This window comes from Tachyglossus aculeatus, chromosome 8 (assembly GCF_015852505.1).
Source record: "Tachyglossus aculeatus isolate mTacAcu1 chromosome 8, mTacAcu1.pri, whole genome shotgun sequence".
Classification (NCBI taxonomy): Eukaryota; Metazoa; Chordata; class Mammalia; order Monotremata; family Tachyglossidae; genus Tachyglossus; species Tachyglossus aculeatus.
Genome location: NC_052073.1, coordinates 28,314,393 through 28,341,834, shown reverse-complemented (window position 1 = coordinate 28,341,834; position 27,442 = coordinate 28,314,393). Strand labels below are relative to the sequence as shown.

At 45.5% G+C, this 27,442-nt stretch overlaps 1 protein-coding gene across 2 annotated transcripts in view; it reads left to right on the top strand.

The window, feature by feature from the left end:
- PPP1R16B (protein phosphatase 1 regulatory subunit 16B) overlaps positions 1–27,442 on the top strand; it is a 150,166-nt gene that overhangs the window by 94,297 nt on the left and 28,427 nt on the right. For both annotated transcript variants that reach the window (XM_038750111.1, XM_038750110.1), the window contains 3 exons: positions 9,354–9,424; positions 14,584–14,729; positions 21,645–21,748. In XM_038750111.1, coding sequence (XP_038606039.1) covers positions 9,354–9,424; positions 14,584–14,729; positions 21,645–21,748 — 321 coding nt within the window. The remainder of the gene's footprint in view (positions 1–9,353; positions 9,425–14,583; positions 14,730–21,644; positions 21,749–27,442) is intronic.

Sequence of the window (27,442 nt, the reverse complement as noted above, 5' to 3'; positions counted from 1 at the left end):
ATAGAAAGTCTTTAACTTTAAGAGAACATCTTTGCTATAATAGAATATTTCCCATTGCTCATAGTGAGGCAGTGGGCAGAAAACGATGGAAATATTAAATAATAGTAATGTCTCATTTAGATCTGCTTGGTATTGGTAAGCCCTCAGATAGAATGTGGCCAAAGCCTGCCTATGCATTTTGCATGGAGCCCAGAGGGGATCTAAGTACTTTAGAAAGAGAAGCTGTGCAGGCTACCGCTTGGGCCTAGAGGTCAAAGGACCTGGGTTCTAATCCTGATTTCCCAAATGCTTACTGTGTGACCTTGGACAAGTCACTTAACTTCTCTGGGCCTCAGTTCTCCTGTTCTCCCTCCTACTTAGTCTGTGAGCCCCAAGCGGGACAGGGACTACGTTCAAGCTAATTGACTTGTATCTGCTCCAGCACTTAGAACAGTGTTGGACGCACCGTAAGCGCTTAGCAAATACCCTTAAAAAGGGGGTATAAGTTCATTCTGTGTGAAATAACCCATATTTCTTGCTAAATCTCACGAAAGACCGAGCTCTGGAAAATTTGCCCAGAGGAGAAGCATGGATTAAAAGCTGGTTCTAATTCTGTTACGGCTGCCGTCCCAGCCCCCTTCCCATCCCGAATCCACCAATACCACGGAAGCGATGATTTCTTTTTCGTTTCGAAAAGGCAATGGAGTCAAACTTATTCCGATGATGTGTTCATTCTGTTTCCTCCTCCATATGGGGATGGAGTGAGACAGATTGGATGCTGCCTGACTGCAATTCTTGCCATATTGTCTAGTGGGTGTATGCGCAGAGTTAAATGGCTCTGTGCAGACATAAACTCGAGGCAAGGCCGCAAGCTTTGAACCTGTGGGAACCGGGGTGATCAGTCTTTTTTGGTAGAGCATCTGGGTTTGGAGCTGAGCAGATAAGTGGATTCCCAGGCCCGTAAGCCAGGGCCTGACAACTAATGTTTGGAGTTGCCACCGACTCCTCATTTCATGCCAAGAGCTTTCAAGATGAGGCAAGATTGTCAGCAGCTTTGGGAAAGAAATGAAGCTTTATTTGAGGAAACCAATTTTGTGGGCTCTGAGAATAGCGAGCGGGTAACATTTTTTAAAATGTCAGAAATAGCCGCACCCCAGAGAGCTAAGAGCAGTCTGCCATCTCATTTAGAAAGTGTTTTCAAACCCAACAGGATAGAGAATGTTGTCACTGAAACCACTTTCTCCTCAACTACTCGAAATTCACCTGGACAGCAGGGTTGAGGTGAGGATTGCTAATCAAACTGACTAGAAATCGTAGCAGTGATAATTGGGATATTTGTTAAGCACCGCCTATCTGCTAAACATTGCAGTAGCTACAGTCCGATCAGACACAGTCCCCGTCTCGAACAGGCTTCACAGTTCAAGGGGGAGTATTCCCATTTTATGAGTGAGGCAACAGGAGCAGGAGGAAGTCAAGCGACTTGCCCAAGGTCACACAGATTTAAAACCCAGCTCCTCTGACTCCCAGTCCTGGGCTCTTTCCACTGGGCCATGCTGCTTGCCCACTGAAGCTGCCCATTCTACTTTCCCTGCCCAAACAGGATGAAATGCCAGCATTAGGAGAGTAGCCAAAAAGAAGCCAGCCGGCCTTACTCCACAGCCTACAGGCTGGGGAAGAGTTGCAAAAACATACGGGCTTCTAGGATCAGCTCCAGTAGAAATACAGGGCCTTTGGCCAAAACAGAATGTCAGATAAGATTTACTCCGAGTGCCAAGGAGGTAGGTTGGAAGCATGGCGGTTGTGATCAAAAAGCATTTCCGCTCTTGCATTGGTGAGGAACCTACAAAAGGAACTTGCCAAAGGCCCCCAGAACCGACAGCTTTCCTAGCCTGGGCGGTCTCGTTGGCTTCCTTAGTATAGTAAAGTCTGAAGACTAACGCCCCTCGCCTTAAAACGGTTTAGTGAGGCCCAAGTCCATTGGCCAGAAGAGCTGCCTGTCCAGCCGCTTAAGAATGTGGAGACAAGGGACAGATGTTATATTCCACCTGAAATTTTAGATTGGGAAGGAGGGTATAGCCGGAATGCCTCTGGGAACAAAGGGGCAGGAAGAGAAGGAGATGTTAGAAGATACATCCTTCAAGCGAACAGAGAGAGCCTCAGTTTGGATTGCATTAGGTCAGAGTCGAAGTTCTTCTGATTAACACAGCTAGGGGTTTCTCTCCTGTCAGGAGGAATCGGCTGTAATTGGTGCTCTCCGAGGTGTATAGGTGGCCCAAGAGAGAAGAGCTGTCTCTCCCTCTCAATTATGTCTTCTAAGGAGACACACACTCCCAAAGCCACGAGAGAAATCCTTTCACAGCTCACAAGGTTAGAAAGGACTTTAAGATCTCTCTGCTAGTCAATCCCTCTCTTCTCTTCCTCCTTCTCCTCCTCCTGACAAAATTCTTCCTAAGCTATCCCAAACATATGAGCTTCTATAAATATTTCTTGAGAGGACAATCTCACACCCCTTCTCTTTAGTCTCCAACAGTGCCTGCTGGCCATTGCTGTCAAGCATATCTTGCCACTTACCTACTTGTGATCTTGGGCAAGTCACTTAACTTCTCTTTGCCTCGGTTTCCTCAACTGCCAAACGGGGATTCAATACCCCCCATTCTCCCTCGTACTTAGACCATTTGGGACAGAGACTGTGACCAGCCTGAGCAATTTGTATCTACTCCAGCACTTAGAACAGTGCTTGACACACAAGTGCTTAACAAAATACCATCGAAAAAAACAAACAAAAAAACCTGTCTCTCTGAGAGGTGGCTTTAATCTCTTCGGCTCCTGGGGAAGTTTCTCTCCATTGTATCCTCAATGAAGGTAGAGAATAGCTGTATAAAAGCTCTTCAGGGGATAATGTTAGTCTTTGCACCTCACTTCTTTTCTTTTTCCATCAATCACTCCTGAGCTAATGGGGTCATCTGCAAAAAGCAGCAGTTTTGGAATAAATCCTTCATCTTGCTGTTCTAACAGCCCCCTGACTATGTCCCCGAATCTCATTTCTCACCCCCCCTCTTGTCTTTCTGGGTGTATTCGCTTAAATAGGTCACACAATGGGAGGGAAGGGTTAATCGCTGAACACGTCCGGACCTGCATGGCCACGTGCGGGGAAAATTGCAGAGCCACTTATCATTAGTATTACATGACACTTAAATGAGCCAGATTGGATTTAGCTTCCTAACAGCATCTCATCCAAAGTAAATAAAAGAAAACCAGATCCACTGTTGACTGACATGTCTATCAGTCAGATTCTATTAGGAGAGCCGGAAGATGGGGCGAGCCAGCGGTAGCTGTAGAAACACAGTCATTAAGTAAGATTTACTGGCTGAAGTTCAGAAGGTTTCATATTTTGGAGAGTGTTTAAGCCTTGGTGGGATGTGGTTCTCAGTGGAGAGGCAGCCCTCCTGGCTTGAACAGCTACAGCTTTGGAGATTAGAAAAAGAAATATCAGCTGCTTATACCATGAAAAAACATGGTGTTTTTGTCAAATAATTATTGGGGACCTTTTTAAGTGGGGAATGAATTCAGGCTGTATAATTATCCTGATTTGTGTCTTCCCTGGATGCTAATATGTCGGCACCATTTGTTCTAATTTCATAACCATATTTTAAAATTAAGAGGCCAAATGTTCTCTCCTTCTTCCCACTGGAATCTGCAGGCTGCTCTTCCAGCCCCAGGCAGAGATTGGATGTTGGGTCCAGAGGCAGACTGAGCACCTGGGTTGAGAGGGTCAGAGAGAAGATGATCAGTAATAATAATAATAATAATGGCATTTATTAAGCGCTTACTATGTGCAAAGCACTGTTCTAAGCGCTGGGGAGGTAACAAGGTGATCAGGTTGTCCCACGGGGGGCTCACAGTTTTAATCCCCATTTTACAGATGAGGTAACTGAGGCACAGAGAAGTGAAGTGACTTGCCCAAAGTCACACAGCTGGCAAGTGGCGGAGCTGGGATTTGAACCCTTGATCTCTGTCTCCAAAACCCATGCTCTTTCCACTGAGCCATGCAGTAATATTCCTGGAAATGAGGGACTAATCCAGTTTTGAGATTTCAGGGAGGGTGCTGGTCATTTATTCCAGTCATGTGACTTGCCCCACACAAAGTGCATTTGCGCACATGAGCTATGATGGACATGTTTGCTGACCCTGCATTAAATCCCTACAGTCTCTTTAGCTTTAATTCCTTTAGCTGTTATTCCTACTCAAGACACAGCATTTTAGCTATTTTATGCAATTTAGAAGTAGAATTTAGAAGAACATGGGACTGGGCGTCAAGGGAACTGGGTTCTAATCCCGGCTCTGCCACTTGCCTACTCTATGACCTAGGGCAATTCGCTTAACTTCTCTGTGCCTCAGTTTCCTTACCTGTAAAATGGGGATAAGATATCTGTTCTCCCTTCTCTTTAGACTGTGAGCTCTGTATGAGGCAGGGAATGTGTCTGGCATATTGTTTCTGCCTTATGATCACTTAAAGTGCCAAAATTATGAGGTATTCATTCTTGAGAATCCTATTAATTCCATAGAGAGATAAGTGACATAGGTGGTCACCAGAAACGCCCATTTGATCCTTGCTCAGGGCTCATACTTAGGTCAGGGTCTCCTGCATGGGTTTAAAGTTCTGCTCGTAAAATGGAGGGCTAAGGAATTACTTGAGTATTGCAGATAAAATTTAGGTCGCTTCTCTCCCATCCCTGGAATCATCCACACAATTGCCTCATTTCCCTGTTTTGCTTTAACTATTGAAGCCTTGGTGCTAGTAGTGGTGATGATATTTGTGGAGTATTTATTGTATTAAGCATTAGGAAATCATACACAGACGGGAATTAGACATGGTCCTTGGCCCTAAAAGGTAGCACAATCTAATAATAATAATAGTAGTAGTAATAATAATAATAATAATAGAATTTGGTAAGCACTTATGATGTGTACTGTGCTAAGCATTGGGTGGGGAGAGCAGGTTTGAGCATGATCAACTCATCTCAATCAATAAACCGGTGGTTTTTATTGAGCACTTAACTGTGTGCAGAGGACTATACTAAGCACTTGGAAGAGTACAATACAATAATAATAATAATAATAATCATGGTATTTAAGCGCTTACTATGTGCCAAGCACTGTTCTACGTGCTAAATAAACAGAGTTGGTAGACAGGTTCCCTACCTACAGAGAGCTTAAGGTCTAGAGACAGAGAACAGTCTAGAGGGGGGATCTCCGAGTTCAGGGAAAGGCTCAATAAATACGATTGATGATGATGAGGGAAAGGCTAGCCTGGCAGAGAGGGGGAATAGTCCGTCCATCTTAGAACTCGGGGAGTATCCTCAGCCCAGCGTCAGTCTCAGAGCCCGGCAGCCTGTAGAGGCCTGGTTCCACACCATGACTACTGGTCACTGCAGCTGCTGGGCTACCTCAGGAATGGTTCCTGGTGGCCAACCAGGGGCCCAGAGCAGGGATGGGCAGCTCCCCTCAGTTGCCTTCATCAAGCTCTGGAGCAGGCCGTGGGGCCAGAGGCCATCTCCTGAGCCCTTTTCACCTGTCTCTGGTGGTCATGAGGGGCTATAATTATTATTATTATTATATTGTATTGTATTGTATTATTATTATTATGACAATTGTGGTATTAAGTGTTCACTCTGCGCCAACCACTGTACTAAGCTCTGGGCTAGAAATGAGATCATCTGGTTGGACAGTCCCTGTCCCCTGCCAGGGCTGACAATCTTAGAGGAAGGGAGAAAAAGTATCTTATCCCCATCATCATCATCATCAATCGTATTTATTGAGCGCTTACTATGTGCAGAGCACTGTACTAAGCGCTTGGGAAGTACAAATTGGCAACACATAGAGACAGTCCCTACCCAACAGTGGGCTCACAGTCTAAAAGGGGGAGACAGAGAACAAAACCAAACATACCAACAAAATAAAATAAATAGGATAGATATGTACAAGTAAAATAAATAAATAAATAGAGTAATAAATATGTACAACCATATATACATATATACAGGTGCTGTGGGGAAGGGAAGGAGGTAAGATGGGGGGATGGAGAGGGGGGCGAGGGGGAGAGGAAGGAAGGGGCTCAGTCTGGGAAGGCCTCCTGGAGGAGGTGAGCTCTCAGCAGGGCCTTGATCCCTGCTTATCCCCATGTTGTAGATGAGCAAAAAGAGGCAGGGGGAAGTGAAGTAACTTGCCCAAGGTCACACAGCAGGGAGATCCTAGATCCCTTGACCACCCCGCTCTGCTCCTCAAAAGACCAGGGGTAAAGCTGAGTAGGGAGGGATGGGGGAGAGGGAGGTCTGGGAAGCCAGCTGTTTGGCCATCCCTCGGGGGATCCAGAAGACGAGCTGCCCTAGAGGCCCCATCTCAAACCAAGCTGCTCCTTGGTTCTTGTCTGAGACTGACCCAGCGGTGAGGGAAATTAGTTACAGAGTCTTGAGCAGTAGTTTTCATTGGAGCTGAAATCCTTTTGCCAACATTGCTAGGTTTTAATCTTTAGGGGACTGGAGCCAGCTGGATGTTTCTGGAACATTCTGTCTGCAAGAGACTAAAAAGCCTTGGATCCATTGACCTTTAGTTCAGGTTTCAGAGTTCACCTCTTTCCTCAGGCTTCTGACCATTGCGCGCCATGGTTGGTTTGGACCAGTTTCCTTGTGGTTACTCATTTGACCACGAGCCCGCTGGGGTCAGAGTCCCTGTGATTAGAGTAGAGGTCAAGGCTGGCCTCAGTTTCCCCACTGCAAAGAGACCATCCCAATGCTGTTCTCTAATGAACCCATTTGACTTTTCAAGGTTTTTGCTGAAAAAGGATGACTAAAGGGGTAGTGACTGTTGCAGGCTGAGGACTTGAGGTAATGCTGCTGAAGCTATAAAAGATGAACCGTTTTTTTTTCTTGGTCCTCGTGGGAACTAGGCTTGGGGCGGTGCCTTTTGCAAGAATTACGGTATTAAGTGCCCACTATGTGCCAACACTGTACTAAACGCTGGAGCAGATATAAGTAATTCGGGTCGGACACAGCCCGTCCTGCACGAGGTCCACAGTCTAAGTAAGAAACCCACACCTATGACTTCTCGCCCACATTTCAGGATCAGTACAGAGAAACGCAGGTGTCATGAGGTAAGGTAGGATCGTATTATGTTCCATTCCATACTGGAACCCAAAGCATTTACTCCGTCACCTTTACCTCCTTGGGCCCTGCTGGTTTTTGCATCCTTGGACTTGCATAGTGGTCCCTCTACCGATAACAAATGAAGTGGGGTGTTAACTGGTTCAAGGAAGCAGTGTGGCTTAGTGGAAAGAACACCGGTCCGGGAGTCAGAGAACCTGGGCCCTAATACCGGCTCTGCCACTCATCTGTTCTGCGACCTTGGGCAAATGATAATTTCTCCCTGCCTCAGTTCCCTCACTTGCAAAATGGGGTGTCAATACCTGTCCTCCCTCCTACTTAGACTGTGAGCCCCATGTCGGACCTGATTGTCTTGTATCAACTCCAGCGCTTAACACAGTGTTCGGCATGTAGTAAGTGCTTATTGAATACCTCAATTATGATTTATTCTAGCTCTAGGGAAGAAATGTTAATGACCAATGATTGATAATGGCTGATGACTTTTGCTTGTTGCTCAGGGTAGAAGGGAGAGAGAAATTTAGGGTCCTTTACTGTGGCAGGGGGCAGCAATCCAAAGCGTGAGCAGGTTTAGACCCTACCTTCCCACTTTCTCACAGGAAAGTGGTGGGGTGGAAGAATACATGGGAGAACTTTATACTTTTTGGAAGAAAGGGACTGGGTTAATTGCAAGGAAGGAAATTACCAGTGTTCAAAAGCCAGATGTGGGGTGGACTTCACTTGCCTCTGGCAGGTGACTTGGGAGGGCAGCGGTGAATCCAAGTCCTAAGGATGAAAGAGTTCCCTGCCCATTTCCTGATATTACCCTGGGTTATTCCCTGATCTCTTCTACCCCAGAGCTGGGCCTCCTAAAGACTGCAGACCCTCCCTGCCCATTAAACTAATAAGAAGAAAAATAACTGGTATTGATTAAGCTCGAGAAGCAAAGGGACCTGGTGGAAAGAGCACGGGCCTGGGCATCAAAGAGAACAGGGTTCTAATTCCGGCTCTGCCCCTTGCCTACTGTGTGACCTTGGGCAAGTCACTTCACATCTCTGTGCCTTAGTTTTCTCATCTGCAAAATGGGGATTCAATCCCTGTTCTCCCTGTGAGTGTGAGTCCCATGTCGGGCAGGAACTGTGTCCAACATGATTGCCTTGTGTCTACCCCAGCACTCAGAAAAGTACTTGACACATAGCAAGTGCTTAACAAACATTATTAATATCATCATCGTTATTATTAAGATAGCATTGTTAAAATGACCTAGAAAATGAATACATTCATAATTGTTCTCCAGTCACTGTGGTGGTGTCATGCGATCTCAGCTACAATAAGTCATGAAGATTTCCAAGCTTTATTGGGTTTATTGAGTAAATTTTCCTTTGGGAGTATTGTATATCATATGGCCATTTTCAGACAACCAGAGATATATGTTGCCAACATGTACTTCCCAAGCGCTTAGTACAGTGCTCTGCAAACAGGAAGCGCTCAGTAAATGAATGAATGAATCCACTGGAAACCCTCTGATTTAGTGAAAGTGAGTGCCATACACATTCCTCCAGCTTAAGGAACAGCACATGCTCTCAACCTATAGTGGTATTTAAGTGCTTACCTAGTGCCAATTACTGGAATAGGTACAGGATAATCAAGGAAGTTACCGTTCTTGTCCCACATGGGGCTCACAATCTAAGGGAGGAGAGAGAACAGGTATTTAATCTTTATTTTACAGGTGAGGAAATTGAAGTGCACAGAAGTTAAGTGACTTGCTTGCCCAAGGTCCCACAGCAGGCAAGTGGGCAGAACCCCAGTGACCACACTGCTTCTCAGCCTCCATTAGATATCCTCTCTGTGCCTTTCTGTTAAGAACTCAAATGTCTCATTTAAGTCTTAGCTACATTTCAGGGAGAGGGGGTGGCCACGACACAGACACGTGTGTGTGTGTGTGTGTGTGTGTGTGTGTGTGTGTGTGTGTGTAAAAGCAGGTGACTCTCCTCCCACCACAAATGGGCAGCTGTGGAGAACTGTATGGGTCGATTGTGTTGTTTCCAAATCTATATATTCATTGGAGGGAAGGCAGGTCTTAAACATTTTTGGTCTTGTTCCCGCACAAAAATGCTATTTAAAAATCATTTTAAAAAAGCAAGTAGGTTTGATTCTTCATGGGAAAGTGTCTGAGGATGAAAAGTATTGGCAAAATGACCAAGAAGCTCATCTTCCTGTCATTCTTTCCATTTGCAGTGCGGTACTTACTGAAGAATAAAATCAGCCCAGACTTGTGCAATGAGGATGGACTGACTGCACTGCATCAGGTGAGGTGCCCCTCGTTCCTTTCCCATACACGCTCCAAGGGCAGGCTGCTTCCTGGGGCTCTAGCGTCGTCGCCATCATCCTTATTTATGGCACACCTGCGACATGCCGAACCCCGGTGTGGGCCCGGGGAAAGATACGATAAAAGTAGCGAACGTGGTCCCTGCCCTCGAGGAGCCGGTAATCCAGTCGGGATCCTGGACCCACTGAGGCCTACGTCGGTAGTGAGCCTTAACTGTTTAGAGCCTGTAATATCCATCTTGTTTTGTTTCCCTTCCTCTGGAGCTTCAGAGCAGGCTTTGTCCAGGCCTAGACACTCCAGGCTGTTCCCAGGAGCTGTTGCCTGGTACTTAGTGACGTGGGGACTGAGCGGAGATGACCTTATTTTTGTGTCCTGACCCCTTTCCCAATTCATTCTCTGTCTTTTTTAATATTAATAACCCATTAGTATATTGATTTGATAATTATTTCCCCAGGCATTTGTTTTTGGTTTTTTTAAGTCACTTTTCCAGGACTCCAAGTTTCACCATTCATTATAAGTGTATTGCTGCTGCCATCATTAATAATGGGCAATGTTCAAGGGCCTTGCAGTCTGGTAATTACGTGGAGGGAATAGTTTAATCCTCTGCCCCAGAACGATATGACCCTAAACTACCTACCCCTTCCTCCCTTCCCTATAAAAGGAGGATCATTAGACTTACCTGCCTTTCAAGAGTGTGGTAATAATTCATTATTGTCTTTACTTTCAAAGTGCTTCTTCCCCCAAGGCTGTGGATACTTGGGCAGAGGGGTTGTCCAAAGGATTTTCACCCCATGTGAGAGGAAGGGAGGGGGAGAGAGAGAAAGGGAAAAAGAGAGAGCGAGCCAGACAGACACTCTCCCTCTCACAACAGATGGGGAAATGAAGGCCAGCTGATGATTTCTGTCCCCATGGAAATGCCTATTACACCAGCTCTGTATATCTGTCTCCAGGATCTTACTCTTCACCTTTCTAATGGGACCAATTTTAGGTTTTAATGGACTGTAAAGAGTGGACACCCCATGGTGGGTTGGAGGAGGGGGCGGTGGTCCTTCAGGTGAAAGTTTGCCCCTTTCATCTTTTCTTGTAGGAGAAATTTGCCCCTCATTCAATCTTTGCCCTTCCCTCTCTCTGGCTGTATCAGGACCATTTTTTTTGGAAGAACAGATACTTCCAGGAAGCAGAATGGCCTAGTGGAAAGAGCATGGGCCAGGCAGTATGTTCCGGCGGTAGGGAGGTCAGAGGGCCTGGATTTGAGTCTCAACTCTGACTGTTGCCTGCTGGGTGACCTTGGGCAAATCACTTAACTTCCCCAGGTCTCAGTTTCTTCATCTGTAAAATGGGGATTACATGTGGGACTGGGACTCTGTCCAACTTCACTTGGATCTACCTACCTCAGCGCTTAGAATAGTTATTGGCATATAGTCAGCACTTAACAAGTACCATAATTCTTATTAAAACTCAGATCAATCAATTGAGTGCCTACTATGGGCAGAGGGGCAGAGCACTGCACCAAACACTTGGGAGAGTATAATATAATGAGCTTACAATCTAGAGGGTAGTCTTAGACAGTGAACAATATGCTTTGGTGTAGCAAAAGTGACTTTTTTCGTTGGCTATGCCTGCAGGCATGTTGGGGGTGGAAGATAATGTCCCCATTATTTTCAAACTCCTGGCATTCAGAGGTGCATTTGCCTGGAGGGCAGGGACTGGATATGCTGATTCCTTTTTCCTCTCTCAAGTACAGAGTACATTAGTACAGAGCTTAGCACTCAGTAGGCACTCCATACATCTCAATCAACCAATCAGTGGTATTTATTGAGGCTTATTGGGAGGACAAAGGAGCTGACAGACAGGATCCCATTCTTCAAGAGACCTCCTCCCACCTCGGCTGCTTGGGATCCTTCCAGACCCGCTGGTTGAAATTCATTCAGTCATATTTATCGAGCGCTTACTGTGTGCACAGCACTGTACTAAGCGTGTGGGAGAGTGCAATGCAACAATAAACAGGCATGTTCCCTGTCCATAATGTGTTTACCCTCCTGAATCGTCCCCTCTTCTTCAGCAAGCTCAGAGCATTCAGTGACTCGCCTGGAGCTCCAAGGCTATGGGTGCCCACTGAAAGCTCAGAGTCGGACTGCAGATGGGGTTCTGGCAGAGAACAGTAGCCCGGTTGTTGACCACCCTGACCACCCCCGACCCCTGAAGGCGGGGATTTCTTCTCTGAAAATGACCCTGTGTCTCAGACGGTCTAAATGTTCCTATTGACCGATTGATCGCAGCCGGAGCTGGGACTCTTCTGCAGCTGCTCTCACTCTGGCTTTGGGGCCTTGTGTCTTTTACTCTCCCAGAGCCAAACTGACTTCTAGGACAAGAAGAGCCTTGGTCGGCAAGGCCCGCGTTTCTGAGAAAGAGGGACACATATTTGTAGTTGGCTTTATTGTCAGGGAAAGATGCGGCTTTGGGGAGGCGGGACTGAGCCGGCAGAGATGTTCCCCGATTCTATCCAGCCCGCACTGTGGCAGGGCGAGAGAAGCGGTGAGAAACCCTTCAAGGAGGCAGAGGCAAATGTTTGTCACCTTCAATAATGATAATAATAACAGTATTTGTTAAGTGCTTACTATGTGCCAGATACTGTTCAAAGCGCTGGGGTAGATACAAGATAATTGGGTTGGACACCATCCTTGTCCCATATGGCTCACAATCTCAATCCCCATTTTACAGATGAGGGAACTGAGGCTCAAAGAAGCAAAGCGACTTGCTCAAAGCCACACAGCAGACACGTGGCGAAGCCGGGATTAGAACCCTAGTCCTTCCGACTCCCAGCACTCCCAGGATTGATGGATTCAATCAATATTATTTATTGAGTGCTTACAGTATGCAGAGCACTGTACTAAGTGCTTGGGAGAGTGCACTATAACAGACACTTTCTCTGCCCACAACGAGTTTACAACTTGCCAAAAAGGGAAATGAGGTTTAAAGAAGCAGCATGACCTAGTGGAAAAGGCATGGGGCCTGAGCTTGCTTGCTGGTTCACCTTGGGCAAATCAGTAATTTCTCTGTGGCTCATTTTCCTCATCTGTAAAATGAGGATTCAGTACCAGTTCTCTGTCTCAGACTCTTGTGAGCCTCTTATGTGACAGAGACCATATCTACCTGATCATCTTGTATCCATCTCTGCACTTAATACCATTCCTGGCACATAGTAAGCACTTAACAAATGCCACAGTTGCTACTGATATTATTGACAGAGTGAAAAAGCTGCCTGAAGACACGAGCTAGCCAATTGGGAAGGTTGAATGCGCTCCTGACCTGTGTGTTCTTATTAAATTGTAAGTTACTTGGAGGCAGGCACAGGGTCTTTTACTAATAACTGTGTTTTCCTAAGCAGTGTGTTCCCCGCACAAAAAAATGCTCAGTAAATGTTCCTGCAGATGATGCTACTTACCTGCAAGCTGTACAAAAGTCAGACCGTGGTAGAAATAACAGTATTTATCAAGTGCCTACTAGTGTGAGCTTTGGTGTTGTTGTTATTATTATTATTATTGTATTGAAGTGCTTATTATTTGTCAAGTGCCATCCTAGGATCTGGGACAGATACAAGTTAATCAGGTCAGACACAGTCCTTGTCTCACATGTGGCTCACAGACTAAATAGGAAGGAGAAGAGGCATCTAATCCCATTTTACTGATGAGGAAATGGAGGCACAGAGGAGTTACACAACTTGCCCAGGGTCACACCCAATGGGCAACCGGCAAAGCAGGGATTAGAACCCAGGTCCTCTGACTCCTAGTCTTTATATGTTGCCGACTTGTACTTCCCAAGTGCTTAGTACAGTGCTCTGCACACAGTAAGCGCTCAATAAATACAATTGAATGAATGAATGAACTCACTATGTGCCTAGGAAGTGCTATTTCCACTAGGCCATGCTGCTCTAGGGGGAAGAAATGCTTGGATGAAAATGAGACACAGTCCCTGGTCCCCACCGGGATTCACAATCCAAGAAAATTCATTCAGTTCATTGGATCGTATTTGTTGAGCACTTATTGAGCACTATACTAAGTGCTTGGGAAAGTACAATACAGCAATAAAGGTCTGAGAGGGGACTGGTCACAGATACTTAAGGAAAGATGAAACCAAATGCAAAAATAACATGAAAGACAAGGATAGGGAATCAATCAGTCATATTTATTGAGCGCTTACTATGTGCAGAGCACTGTACTAAGCTCTTGGGAGAGTAGAATATAATAAATTAGCAAGCACATTCCCTACCCATAAGGAGCTCACAGTCCAGAAGAATTTAAAAGATAAAAACAGGAAGAACAATAGCGTATTGTGGCTAAAGGAGTAAAGTTTAAGGATCAGAGTCCAGCAGAGCTTGTAGCCACAGCAGTGTCTATAAAGGGATTCTAGGAGAAAAGCACAAGGGAACCACGTGATGTTATTATAATAATAATGGTATTTGTTAAAAGAGTTTACTATATGTCAAGCACTGTTCTAGGCACCGGGGTAGATACAAGCTAATCCGGTTGGACACAGTCCCTGTCCCACATGGGGCTCACAGACTTAATCCCCATTTTACAAGATGAGGTAACTGAGGCCCAGAGAGAAGTGAAGAGACTTGCCCAAGGTCACACAGCGGACACGTGGCAGAGCCGGGATTAGAACCCAGGTCCTTCTCACTCCCAAGCCTGTTCTCTATCCACTGGGCCCTGCTGCTTTCCATACAGGTCTTGAAACCCAACCTACACCAGAAGGCAGGGAGAAGCAGCGTGGCTCAGTGAAAAGAGCCCGGGCTTGGGAGCCAGAGGTCATGTGTTCAAATCCCTGCTCCGCCACTTGTCAGCCGTGTGACTTTGGGCAAGTCACTTAACTTCTCTGTGCCTCAGTCACCTCATCTGTAAAATGGGGATTAAGACTGTGACCCCCCGTGGGACAACCTGATCACCTTGTATCCCCCCCAGCGCTTCGAACAGTGCTAAGCACATAGTAAGTACTTAACAAATGCCATCATTATTATTACACCAGCTAGGCTGTCTCAGATGATTGAAGTCATGGGAAACGAGGTGGGTCTCATGGTGGTTTCTTCTTTGCATCCTTCTGTACCCCCTCAAACCCACTGTGCTCTTGTCTCCCTCCCAGTGCTGCATAGACAACTTTGAGGAGATCGTTAAGCTGCTGCTGAACCACGGGGCCAACGTCAACGCCAAGGACAATGAGCTGTGGACCCCCTTGCATGCGGCAGCCACTTGCGGGCACATCAACCTCGTGAAGATCCTCATTCAGTAGTAGGTGTCCCTCACTCCTTCTCCCGGCTGCCCGGCCCGCCCCTCTCCCGGGCACGCCTGGCATTTCTGGGGCACTGTGTGCTGGGTTCGGGCGGCTGTTTTGGAACCGTAAAGTGGAAATGGGAAACGGGAGGAGATGGGTCCGTCTACTCTTATTCAACCGCTACGAGATGCACGATTGTGATTTTGGCGGGGATCCTCACCTCGGGCCTATGGGAGGACCCGGGGCAAGTTGTATTAGTGAATGTTCTCAGGATGAGGAGACCTCCTAGAGGAACAGTCGTGTTCAATTGTTCCAGAACCCCGGAGTTTCAGAGCCTCAACAGCATAATAATAATAATAATAATTATGGCATTTGTTAAGCGCTTACTACGTGCAAAGCACTGTTCTAAGCGCTGGGGGAGAAACAATATGATCAAGTTGTCCCACGTAGGGCTCACAGTCTTAATCCCCATTTTTACAGATGAGGTAACTGAGGCTCAGAGAAGTTAAGTGACTTGCCCAAGGTTACAAAGCAGACTTGTGGTGGAGTCGGGATTCGAACCCACAACCTCTGACTCCAAAGCCCGGGCTCTTTCCACTTAGCCACGCTGCTTCATAATAATAACAACAATTGTGGTATTCATTAAGCACTCACCTGTCCCCATGTTTTGTTTTGTTGCCTGTCTCCCTCTTCTAGACTGTGAGCCCTTAGTTGGATAGGGACCGTCTTTATATGTTGCCGACTTGTACTTCCCAAGTGCTTAGTACAGTGCGCTGCACACAGTAAGCGCTCAATAAATACAACTGAATGAATGAATGAATGTACTATGTGCTAAGTGCTTTCCTAAACCCTGGGGTAGTTATGATTCAGTCAGGTTCAGTACAGTTTCAGGCCAGATCAGGACACCGGTGAGGGGTTGGCGGTGAGATAGAGCTTAATCCGAAACCACTGGCACTTAATAATAATAATGATGATGATGGTATTTAAATGCTTACTATGTGCCAGGCACTGTACTAAGTGCTGGGAGGGATGCAAACCAATCAAGTTGGACACAGTCCCTGTCCCATTTGAGGCTCACAGTCTCAATCCCCATTTTACAGATGAGGTCACTTGAGGCCCAGAGAAGTGAAGTGACTTGCCCAAGGTCACACAGCAGACAAGTGGCGGATCTGGGATTAGAACCCATGACCTTCTGATTCCCAGGCCTGTGCTCTATCCATTATGCCACACTGCTTCTCAGTTCTTGAGTTCTTGAGGATGGGGGGGAAACATGGACTGAATTTTTTTTTTTCATTAAAATGATCCAGGCTGCAGAGTGGAGTATGGGTTGGAGTGGGGAGAGACAGGAGGCAGGGAGGTCAGCAAGGAGGCTGATGCAATAGTTAAGGCAGGAGAGGATAATAATAATGATGGTGTTTGTTAAGCACTTACTATGTGCCAAGCCCTGTTCTAAATGCTTGGATCAGCATAGTGGTAGTTTGGGTACAGAGGGAAGGGTGGATTTTACCAGTGTTGTGAAGGTAGAACCAAAGGTAGAACCCACAGGATTTGGTGACAGTTTGGATATGTGGGTTGGATGTGAGAGATGAGTTGAAGATAATGCCATGGTTACGGGTTTGTGAGACAGGGAGAATGGTGGTGCTGTCTACAGTGGTGGGAATGTCAGGGAGAGGATAGTGCTTGGTTGGGAAGACAAGAATTTCTTCTTTCTATGAAGGAAGACATGATTCTGAGAGGAACACTGTGCCCTGCTAAAGTGATTTTAATCCATCCTCTAGTCTAAGGCCTGGACAGTGATTACCAGGGAAGGTAATGGTGGAAGGTTGTGGTGGGCTTGGTTTCTTTGACTCATATTCCCACTGGGGAGCCCAGAGGGTTTAATATACTCCTGGGGACGAAGGTACTACCTTCATCTTTAGTGTGCATGTTGGGAGGAGATAATGAAGGACCAAGCCTTTTCTTTCTTGGTGGGAAAAGAGGAATTTGCTCCCTTTCTAGAGGTATGTGAACTCAGACTTGAAAATCCCCAGAAACTCCCACAAAAAAGGTGACTCTCCATTAGTCAGGCCTTATCTTAGAATGAAGTTCTGCCTTTATCGCCCATAGGAGAGGTGATGTTCTCCCGGGCTGTCTTTTGATAATATTCACTATCAGGTATATCCCTTGGGTCCTGGGGGCTGTTCTAGGCTCCAGGGAAGTGACAGTGAACATCAAAGACACACTGTCCCTGCACTCACGGAGCTCAGAATGCAATGGGCTCTTCTCCATAATTCGTTTGTGGTATTTTCCAATCTCACTACTTCATTTAAAAAAAATAATGGTATTTGAATGCCAAGCACTGTACTAAATAAGCACTGGAGTAGTTAAAAGCTCCTCAGGTTGGACACAGTCCATGTCCCACAGGGGGTTCACAGTCTTAATCCCCATTTTACAGATGAGAAGCAGCGTGGCTCAGTGGAAAGAGCCTGGGCTTTGGAGTCAGAGGTTATGGGTTCAAATCCCGGCTCCGCCAATTGTTAGCTGTGTGACTGGGCAAGTCACTTCACTTCTCTGGGCCTCAGTTACCTCATCTGTAAAATGGGGATGAAGACTGTGAGCCCCTCGTGGGACAACCTGATCACCTTGGTAACCTCCCCAGCACTTAGAACAGTGCTTTGCACATAGTAAGCGCTTAATAAATGCCATCATCATTATTATTATTATGAGGTAACTGAGGTCCAGAGAAGGGAAGCGACTTGCCCAAAGGCACACAGCAGGCAAGTGGCAGAGCCGGGATTAGAAACCAGGTCCTCTCACTCCCAGTCTTGTGATGTTTCCATTAGGTCACACTGCTTCTTCATTCTCATAACTTCAGGAGTGGCTGTTTAGGTAGTTGGCTCTGGACTGGGGCTTAAGCCTCTTTAATCCTTTGCTGCAGTAACCCTCTGGTAGTTGAGATTCAGTGGAATTCAGTGCCCTGGTAGAGATTATTAAATAGGACAGACCCAAGGCAGTAGTTGCAGAGGGGTTGGACTAGAGTGAAAAACATGGGCTTAGTTAGGAGTCAAGTTAGCAACATGGCCTAGTGGACAGAGCACAGGCCTGGGAATCAGAAGGACCTGGGTTCTAATCCTGGCTCTGCAACTTGTCTGCCGTGTGACCTTGGTCAAGTCACTTACCTTCTCTGGGTCTCAGTTGCCTCATCTGTAAAATGGGGATTAAGACTGTGAGCCCTATGTGGGACTGGGACTGCATCCGACTCAATTGTATCTACCCCAGTACTTAGTACGGTGTTTGGCACACAGTAAGCACTTAACAAACACCACATTATTATTATCATTTGTTATTATATGAGTTCTAATCCCAGCTCTGCCACTTGCCCACTGTGCGATCTTGGGCAAGTCACTTAACTTCTCTGTGCCTCAGTTTCCACATGTGTAAATTGGAGATGAAGTACCTATTCTCCTTCCTCCTTAGACTGTGAGCCTCTTGTGGGACAGGGACTGTGTCTGTCCTAAGTATCTTATATCCTCTACTGTGCTTGTCACATAATAAGTGCTTAAGAAATACCACAATTCCTATTTATATGAATGTTCTTTCCACTCTCTCCCCAGCATTCAGCCCTTTCAGATCGAGCTGGATTCCATAAACTCTAGAAAAAGCAAATTTCAATTTCACGTTGATCCATGCTACTCGAGTAAAATTCAAGTCCAATTTCCGAAGCCGATGCTCACAATGTTTCCTGATGAGGACAGTAATGGGCAGACCTAGGAAAAGGAGCACTGCAATCCTTGAGTGTTGTTGTGAAATGGCACATAATGGGCTGGGGATTGAAAAATGTTCCTTGGAATATTTGGAGAAGGAAAGTTTCTGTAATTATACCTCCCCTCCCCACTTCCCGGAATTTAAAATGGGCAAAGAAGAATTTCTTTTTTCTACATCAATCAATCAATCGTATTGAGCATTTACCATGTGCAGAACACCATACTAAGCACTTCGGAGAGAACAGACACATTCCCTGCCCACAACGAGCTTATAGTGTAGAGGGAGAGACAGACATTAATGGTCATAAATGAATTAGGGATATATACATAAGTGCTGCGGGGCTGAGAAGATGCAGAAGGGAGTGGAAGAAAAGGAAAAAGGGGCAATCTTGAATTTTCTTAGAAACTTTGTGTTTACGAAATACTTAATTCACTTTCCCCACTCAGGGCTTCTCAGAATAGGGAACGTATATTTGGGTATATGCTGTTAACTGTGCTGAGGAAGTTAAGTGAAAGAGAGGACTTGGGAAGAAAGATGAGGAATTCAGTTTTGGACACATCATATTTTAAGGATTAGTGAAAGACTGGAAAAGGTTTTAAAAAAGAAGGACAACACTAACTTCTTTGGTTATGGCCGTGGAAAGCCTATAATCCAAACTGAGGCTAGTGAACAAAATTGAGCAAATGACCATCCATGGCCATCAAAGCAGCGTGGCCTAGTGGATAGAGGATGGGGCTGGGAGTCAGAAGGACCTGGGTTCTAATTCCGGATCTGCCACTTGCCTGCTGTGTGACCTTGGGCAAGTCACTTCCCTACTCTGTGCCTCAGTTCCCTCATCTGTAAAATGGGGATTTAGACTGTGAGCCCCATGTGGGACAACCTGATTACCTTGTATCTACACCAGCACTTAGAACAGTTCTTGGCACATAGTAAGCACTTAACAAATACCATTATTATTATTATTATTAATAATAAATACCGCAATTATTGTTGCTATTATTATTCTCAAACCCAATTCCTTTTGTTTACTCCGACTAGCCATTTAGTTCTGAAAATAGCTTTTTCTCGTTCAAGAACTTCCCAGTAAACTTTGCCCTAACATGAGGGTGACTTAGAGGTGAGAGTACCTCACTTTTGTTTCTATCCCTGGGAAGAGCAAGAAGTCCATCTCATCAGGTTTCAGAAAGCTTCCCAGATGCAGGTAATAGAGGATCTTGCCTCAACCCTCCTAAGCCAAGAGAACTGGGGAAGCAACCAGAGGTGGGGGAGAACTAGAAAGGGAGAAGAGAATAAGGCAAAGAACAATGGATTCTGTTGAGTAAGCTCGGGACCCAGACGAATGATGCTCTAGGCTTTCTGCTGAGGTCCTCCCCTCGTTTGGGAGGGAAATCTTGATGATGATGGGAAGACTTCCTGCCCAGCAGGAATGTGGCACTTGGAGTGACGAGACTGTAAACTCCTTATGGGCAGGGAATATTTCTGCTATTTCTGCTGCATTGTACTTACCCAAGTGCTTAGTACAGTGCTCTGTGCCTAATAAACACCCAATAAATACAATTGATTGATTGATTGATGGCCCTAGGTGTCCAATGAAGGGACCAGGGCAGAGATATTAGAGCTTAGTTCCTCACTCCTACCCTCATCAGTGAAGCCAGAATTTAAATGATATAGTAGCGTGATTTACAGTGCCCATTTTGAGCTGCTTATTTTCTGCATTGTCTTGCATTCTCATCTTGCATATGGTAAATTATCTTCCCTTCCTTCTGGCAGTAACTTTGAGGATTTTAGGAGTTGGGATTGGAGTCTCTCTCTCGGGCTGCCCTTGGCAGAATTAGGAATGAGGAAAAGAGTGGAGGAGAAGAAAAGTAATCTCTACAGGAAAAAGCTCTTTGACTTCTTTGAGATGTTTTGCCTCACTTAAGTGGAAGTATTCCTCCCATGGTAACTGGCCTCACAGCAGAACTTTTCCTGGAACAGATCACCCACTTAATCTGCAGCAGTGACACCTGTAAAGTGCTTTAAGCTCCTAGAATACAGAGGCTGCCAAAACAAGAGATGGTTTTTGCTTTCATCATTGCCAAAAGTTTTTCCTTGGCCCGAAAGTGACTCCCAGGTGGCAAGTTAGGCCCCATGGAATCACTTTAGAAACTGGGGAAATTGGACACACTAATACTAGTATTACTACTGGTTAATGATCTAAGAACTAAGACAGTTGATACTAAATCAACTCACCTCAGCACTTACTAGGGTTGCTGCTGCTTTGCATTTGTCTGGCATCTTTCCACAAAGCATGGAAATGATGCTATCTCATTGATCCATACAAGGTTCCTGGGAAATGGTGTAGTTTCTAGCGGGCATGATCCCTACATTACAAGTAGAGAAAATGTCCTTGGGGGTACCTCATTCCTACAACTCATGTCGGAGCAGCTGAATTTCAGACAGCCTGGATTCAGTCCATACAACCAGCACCAGAAAGGTTGAAGGAAGTCTTCACCCTCTTATTTTGATATGAGTGTGTGCCCAGGGCTGGGGTGGAGAAACTGTTTCATTCCAACAAAAGAATACAGCACCAAAGTTATGATATGTATTTATCATAGTTTCTGTTTAACACTTGCTACATGTCAAGCACTGTTCTAAGCTCTAGGCTAGGTACAAGTTAATCGGGATGGACACAGTCTCTCTTCTACATGGGGCTCACAGTCAAAATAGGAGAGGGAACAGGTGCTGAATCCCCATTTTAGAGTTGAAGAAAGGGAGGCACAAAGAAATTTAAGTGACTTGACCAAGGTTAACCATGATAGAAAACCAAACGGCCCTAAGTTGGAACCTAGTCGATCCGACTCATCCGGCCCACCCAGAAGTTTCAGGATCTGGTGGGACAAACCCCTTTCCCTGTTTAGAGTGGATTTTGCTACTCAGAGAGAACTTGCTTTGGAGAGGGGTTTCAAACAGGAAGAGTTAAAATCTTTGTCGATTAAAAAAAATTGTAACAGTATCACAACTTTTTGCCATTCCTAATTCGTTATAGTAAGTCTTGGAGGAAGCTGAAGCCAAAGAGCAACACAGATCATCCCAGAAATGCTAGCTAGCTGTCTGTTGTCGTTGTCTGGACAGTTGCTCCCTGCCGATCATACAGACGGAGACCTCGGCTTTCTGTGGGGCCTCATCAGTGAACCTTCTCTTTGCAGTGGGGCAGATTTGCTGGCGGTCAACTCCGATGGAAACATGCCCTATGACCTCTGCGAAGATGAGCCAACCCTAGATGTCATCGAAACCTGCATGGCCTACCAGGGTAAGGAACGGCATGGGGAAGGGTCCGTATCTCCATTAAATATGAATCGGGAGCCTCTTGGGCTCAGGAGGGTGTTGAAAAATCAAGCCAAATGGGCCTTGCAGTGAGCTGCTCTGGAGGAACCACCCTGGGCCTTTGAGTACTCCATGGAGTCCAGATGGTGTGTGTAATATGAGATGCTTGCCTCCAGGCCATGGGTGCCGGGGGACATCGATGCTTATGGATTAGCTAGCACGTTAAAAAGTGGTTTGACATTTCATCCCTTGGTTGCAACGATATGGCGTATTGTACTTCTTTCATTTGCTCACAAGCAGCTTTGCCCATCTGCATATCTCTTCTACATACGGGAGTGCGACTGCTTTTCTTTCAAAATCTTGGTACCACCTCAGTGACTCTGGCTCATTCTAGACTGTAATAATAATGATGGTATTAAGCGCTTACTATGTGCCAAGCACTGTGGCTCATTCTAGACTGTAATAATATATTATAATATATATAATATAATATAATATAATATAATGTATTAAGCGCTTACTATGTGCCACGCACTGTTCTAAGCGCTGCACAGTAAGCTCGTCGTGGGCAGGGATTGCATCTACTTATTCTTATATTGTACTCTACCAAGCGCTTAGTACAGTGCTTTGCATACATGAACCCTCAAGGAATGAATGAATGAATTCCCAAAGCTCCCAGGGCCCCGTGGATCAGGATTCCATGATGAGGCTGGTGTAGAGAGTGGTGATTTGGCCTCTGCATAATAATAATGATGATGGTATTTGTTAAGCGCTTACCATGTGCCAGACACTGTACTGAGAGCTGGGATGGATACAAGCAAATCGAGTTGAACACGGTCCCTATCCCGTGCGGGGTTCACAGTCTCAATCCCCATTTTATAGATGAGGTAACTGAGGCACAGAGAAGTGAAGTGACTTGCCCAAATCACCCAGCAAGCAAGAGGCAGTGCCGGAATTAGAACCCACGACCTTCTAGACTCCTAGGCCCATGCTCTATCCATTACACCGTGCTGCTTCTCTGCCCACAACGAGCTTGCAGTGAAGACTGTGAGCCGCATGTGGGACATGGAGTGTGTTCAATCCGATTAGCTTGTATCTACCCCAGTACTTAGTACAGTGCCTAGCACACAGTAAGCACTTAATAAGCACCATCAAAAAACAAAAAAACTCCCTTCAGATCCACACTTGGAAAGACCACTGGGATAAAGCAAACAACTCTAATTTTTTCTTTCACTCTGACAAGGGGTTTTATAGCCATGAAGGAAAGAATAGTCTCCCAAGCCCTTAGTACAGTGCTCTGCACACAGTAAGCAATCAATAAATACAACTGAATGATGAATTAAATTCATCTCATTCCCCTCCCAGACCATGGCAACCCACTGATAACAGAGAAACCCTCAACCAAGAGAGTGCATTCCTCTTAACGAGGAATGTGCCCTGGAGGGACAGTTTTGCTTACAATGAAGCTAAGTGGAGGTGAGAGGTGACTGTGTACAAATTAGCCCTCGGGCTAGAAAAAGCTTCTCCAGCCTTCCCAGACTGAGCCCCCTTTTTCCTCTCCTCCTCCCCATCCCCCCAGCCCTACCTCCTTCCCCTCCCCACAGCACCTGTGTCTGTACAGATTTATTCCTCTACTTATTTTACCTGTACATCTTTACTTTTCTATTTATTTTGTTAATGATGTGCATCTAGCTTCATTTCTATTTATTCTGATCAATCAATCAATCAATCAATTGTATTTATTGAGCGCTTACTATGTGCAGAGCACTGTACTAAGCGCTTGGGAAGTACAAATTGGCATCACATAGAGACAGTCCCTACCCAACAGTGGGCTCACAGTCTAAAAGGGGGAGACAGAGAACAGAACCAAACATACCAACAAAATGAAATAAGTAGGATAGAAATGTACAAGTAAAATAAATAAATAAATAAATAGAGTAATAAATATGTACAACCATATATACATATTAACACCTGTCCACAAGTTTTGTTTGGCTGTCTGTCTCCCCCTTCTAGACTGTGAGCCCGTTGTTGGGTAGGGATCGTCTCTATATGTTGCCAACTTGTACTTCCCAAGCGCTTAGTACAGTGCTCTGCACACAGTGAGCGCTCAATAAATACGATTGAATGAATGAATGAATGGAGCAGAGGAGGTAGAGATGGGCACGAGGCAAGGAGGTTATAGAAGCACGAGGTGGGGAGGGTTCATTCATTCATTGTTGTATTTATTGAGCACTTACTGTGTGCAGAGCACTGTACTAAGCGCTTGGGAGAGCCCAGTACAACCATAAACAGACACATTGCCTGCTCACAACAGTCTAGAGGATTGGCAGAAGGGGGAGAGAGCAGACTGGTGAAGTTTCTGTAGCAAACCCCATAGCCAGACCATATTCAACTTGCACACTGCAGTTTGCACTAACTTTTGAAACTACTCTTGAGCATCAGAAATGATCGCCTGAGCTCTTTCGGAGAGCAGCTGAAAATAGAGTCAAACTGAAGGGCAGACCAGGTTCCCCAGACTCTGAGGATGGTATAGGATCAGGATTAGCAATGGGGAATCTCCTTCTCTTCGGTCGCTCCTCGACTACAGTTCCTTTTTCAGGTGTAGGCATACATGGATGGAATCTCGCTGTCCACAGAACCATCTTTGCATTCAGAGAATGGCTCAATGTGGAAACATATATGTGCACAGATCTATTCCCCCATGCTGCACCTCCTCCCTTATGTATTTCCTCTATCTACTCCCCATTCGGATACATGCATTTGATTTGGTTCTGAGCTTCCATTCTCCTTAACGTTCCTTCCTTGGCCAAGTTCATCTCCGTTAGAATCCCATAGCACTGCATGCTCAGTTTATGAATGGCTTCTCACTCTACAGTCTCTTCGGGTCAAAATGCCGTTAGCGTGACTTAGGAGATGATCGTTTCTTGATGGTTCTTTTCTCTGTCACTTCTCCTCCTTTGGGACCCTGGTCCCAAATCCTCAACCCAGAAGGGTCAAATAATGGGGAGTGATAAGGAGGAGACAAATAAGAGGCTGTCCCTACCACAGTTTGCAAAACACCTAAGTGGTGGAAAAAAAAGAAAAAGAGCTGGTTTTCCAAGGATCCTTTCTGCCACATGTCTGGGGAAGAAGAGTCCAGCCAGGAGAATCGATATGCCTTGTGATGAAAAAGCCTAGGGAACACCATCTCCTTTCCTTAGAGCCATTCAAGCAGAGTTCAATTAGTGAGAACTTTTGGCTCCCACCAATTAGCCATGCCGGAGTGTCCTCAGGACTGTTAGCTCAATGTAGGCAGGGAATATGTCAGTTTATTGTTATTTTGTACTCTCCCAAGAGTTTAGTACAGGGTGTTACCAATTAGCCATGCTGGAGTGTCCTCAGGACTGTTAGCTCAATGTAGGCAGGGAATATGTCAGTTTATTGTTATTTTGTACTCTTCCAAGAGTTTAGTACAGTGTGTTGCACTCAATAAATACAACTAAGTGAAAGGATAAATGAATGAAGCAGTGTGGCTTAGTGGAATGAGCACGGGCTTGGGAGTCAGAGATCATGGGTTCTAATCCAGGCTCCACACTTGTCAGCTGTGTGACTTTGGGCAAGTCACTTAACTTCTCTGTGCCTCAGTTCCCTCATCTGTAAAATGGGGATTAAGACTGTGAGCCCCACGTGGGACAACCTGGTTACCTTGTATCTACCCCAGCACTTAGAACAGTGCTTGGAACATAGTAAGTGCTTAACAAATACTATTATTATAATTATTAAAGAGAAGGAAGACTCAAGTTAATATGGCATCTTCCTGCCAGTCAGAAGATCAGACAGGGGGATTGAAAAGTCAACCAATCAATCGTATTTATTGAGCACATACCATCTGCAGAGCACTGTACTAAGCACTTGGGAGAGTGCGATACAACGGAATTAGCAGACATGTTCCCTGCCAATAATGAGCTTACAGTCTAGAGGGGGAGACAGACAATATTAAAAAATAATGTATAATACGTAATTTAAAGATCTGTACAGAAGTGCCGTAGGGTTCGGGGTGGGGTGGTTATCATATGTCCAAAGGTCAAGGATTAAAGTGAAAAGATGATGCAGAAGGGAGAGCAAGCCGGGGAAAAGAGAGCTTAATAGGTGAAGGCCTCTTGGAGGAGATGTGACCTTAATAATGAACAGAAGTGGATGCTGCCTCTCCTTGTTTCTGGGTCAGCTGTGCTATCAATCAATCAATTGTATTTATTAAATGCTAACTGTGTGCAGAGCACTATACTAAGTGCTTGGGCGAGTAGAGTATACAAAGTTAGTAGATACGTTCCCCGCCAAAAATGAGCTTACAGGAATAATAATAATAATTGTGGTATTTGTTAAGCGCTTTCTGTGTGCCAGGACTGAACTAAGCGCTGGGGTGGATACGAGGAAGTTGGGTTGGACAAAGTCCCTGCCCCACATGGGGCTTACGGTCTCAATCCCCATTTTACAGATGAGGTACCTGAGGCACAGAGAAGTGAAGTGTTCTCTTCTCATTGTTACCACTCGTCTTTTTATCACCTGTATATATGTATATATGTTTGCATGTATTTATTACTCTATTTATTTATTTATTTTATTTGTACATATTTATTCTATTTATTTTATTTTGTTAATATGTTTTGTTTTGTTCTCTGTCTCCCCCTTCTCAACTGTGAGCCCACTGTTGGGTAGGGACCGTCTCTATATGTTGCCAACTTGTACTTCCCAAGCGCTTAGTACAGTGTTCTGCACACAGTAAGTGCTCAATATGATTGAATGAATGAATGAATGAATGAAAGTGACTTGCCCAAGATCACACAGCAGACCAGCGGCGGAGCCGGGATTAGAATCCATGACCTTCCGAATCCCAGGCCCGTGTTCTGTTCACTGCACCACAGTTCTCCCGTAGGAGGGCACACACCAATCATCCAAGACTGAAGGACCTTCCCAGACTGAGCCCCTTCCTTCCTCTCCCCCTCGTCCCCCCCTCAATCCCCCCATCTTACCTCCTTCCCTTCCCCACAGCACCTGTATATATGTATATATGTTTGTACATATTTATTACTCTATTTATTTTACTTGTACATATCTATTCTATTTATTTTATTGTGTTAGTATGTTTGGTTTTGTTCTGTCTCCCCCTTTTAGACTGTGAGCCCACTGTTGGGTAGAGACTGTCTCTATATGTTGCCAACTTGTACTTCCCAAGCGCTTAGTACAGTGCTCTGCACACAGTAAGCGCTCAATAAATACGATTGATTGATTGATTGACCTTAAAGCAAGTCATACGTAGATACAACCGGGCTTTCATGGAAGGGACTTTTAGGGGGGCGTTTTCCTCCCCTGCTTCACCCAGAATCCCACCCCGGGCAGTAAATTTGGTCCCACAGCCCAGTCTGTGGCCTTTGCTCCTCAGATTTGTCAGAGCAGAGGTGATTTGCCCTAATGGCGGGGCAGAGGGGTACTCCCCGCCACTTCCTCTTGCAGTGCCAGGGATCCTCTTCTCCTGGTTGGCAAGGAAACAGGCTTCCCTGCTTTGTTACTCCGGCGGCTGGTTTCCTGCTGAACTGACTCTCGCCTTTGTCAAGAGCAGCTAACAGCGGAGCGGGTGGCTCTGGGAGGGCCAACTTGCTCTAGGCGTCAAGGCCAACACCTTTCACCCAGCAAGGTGAGA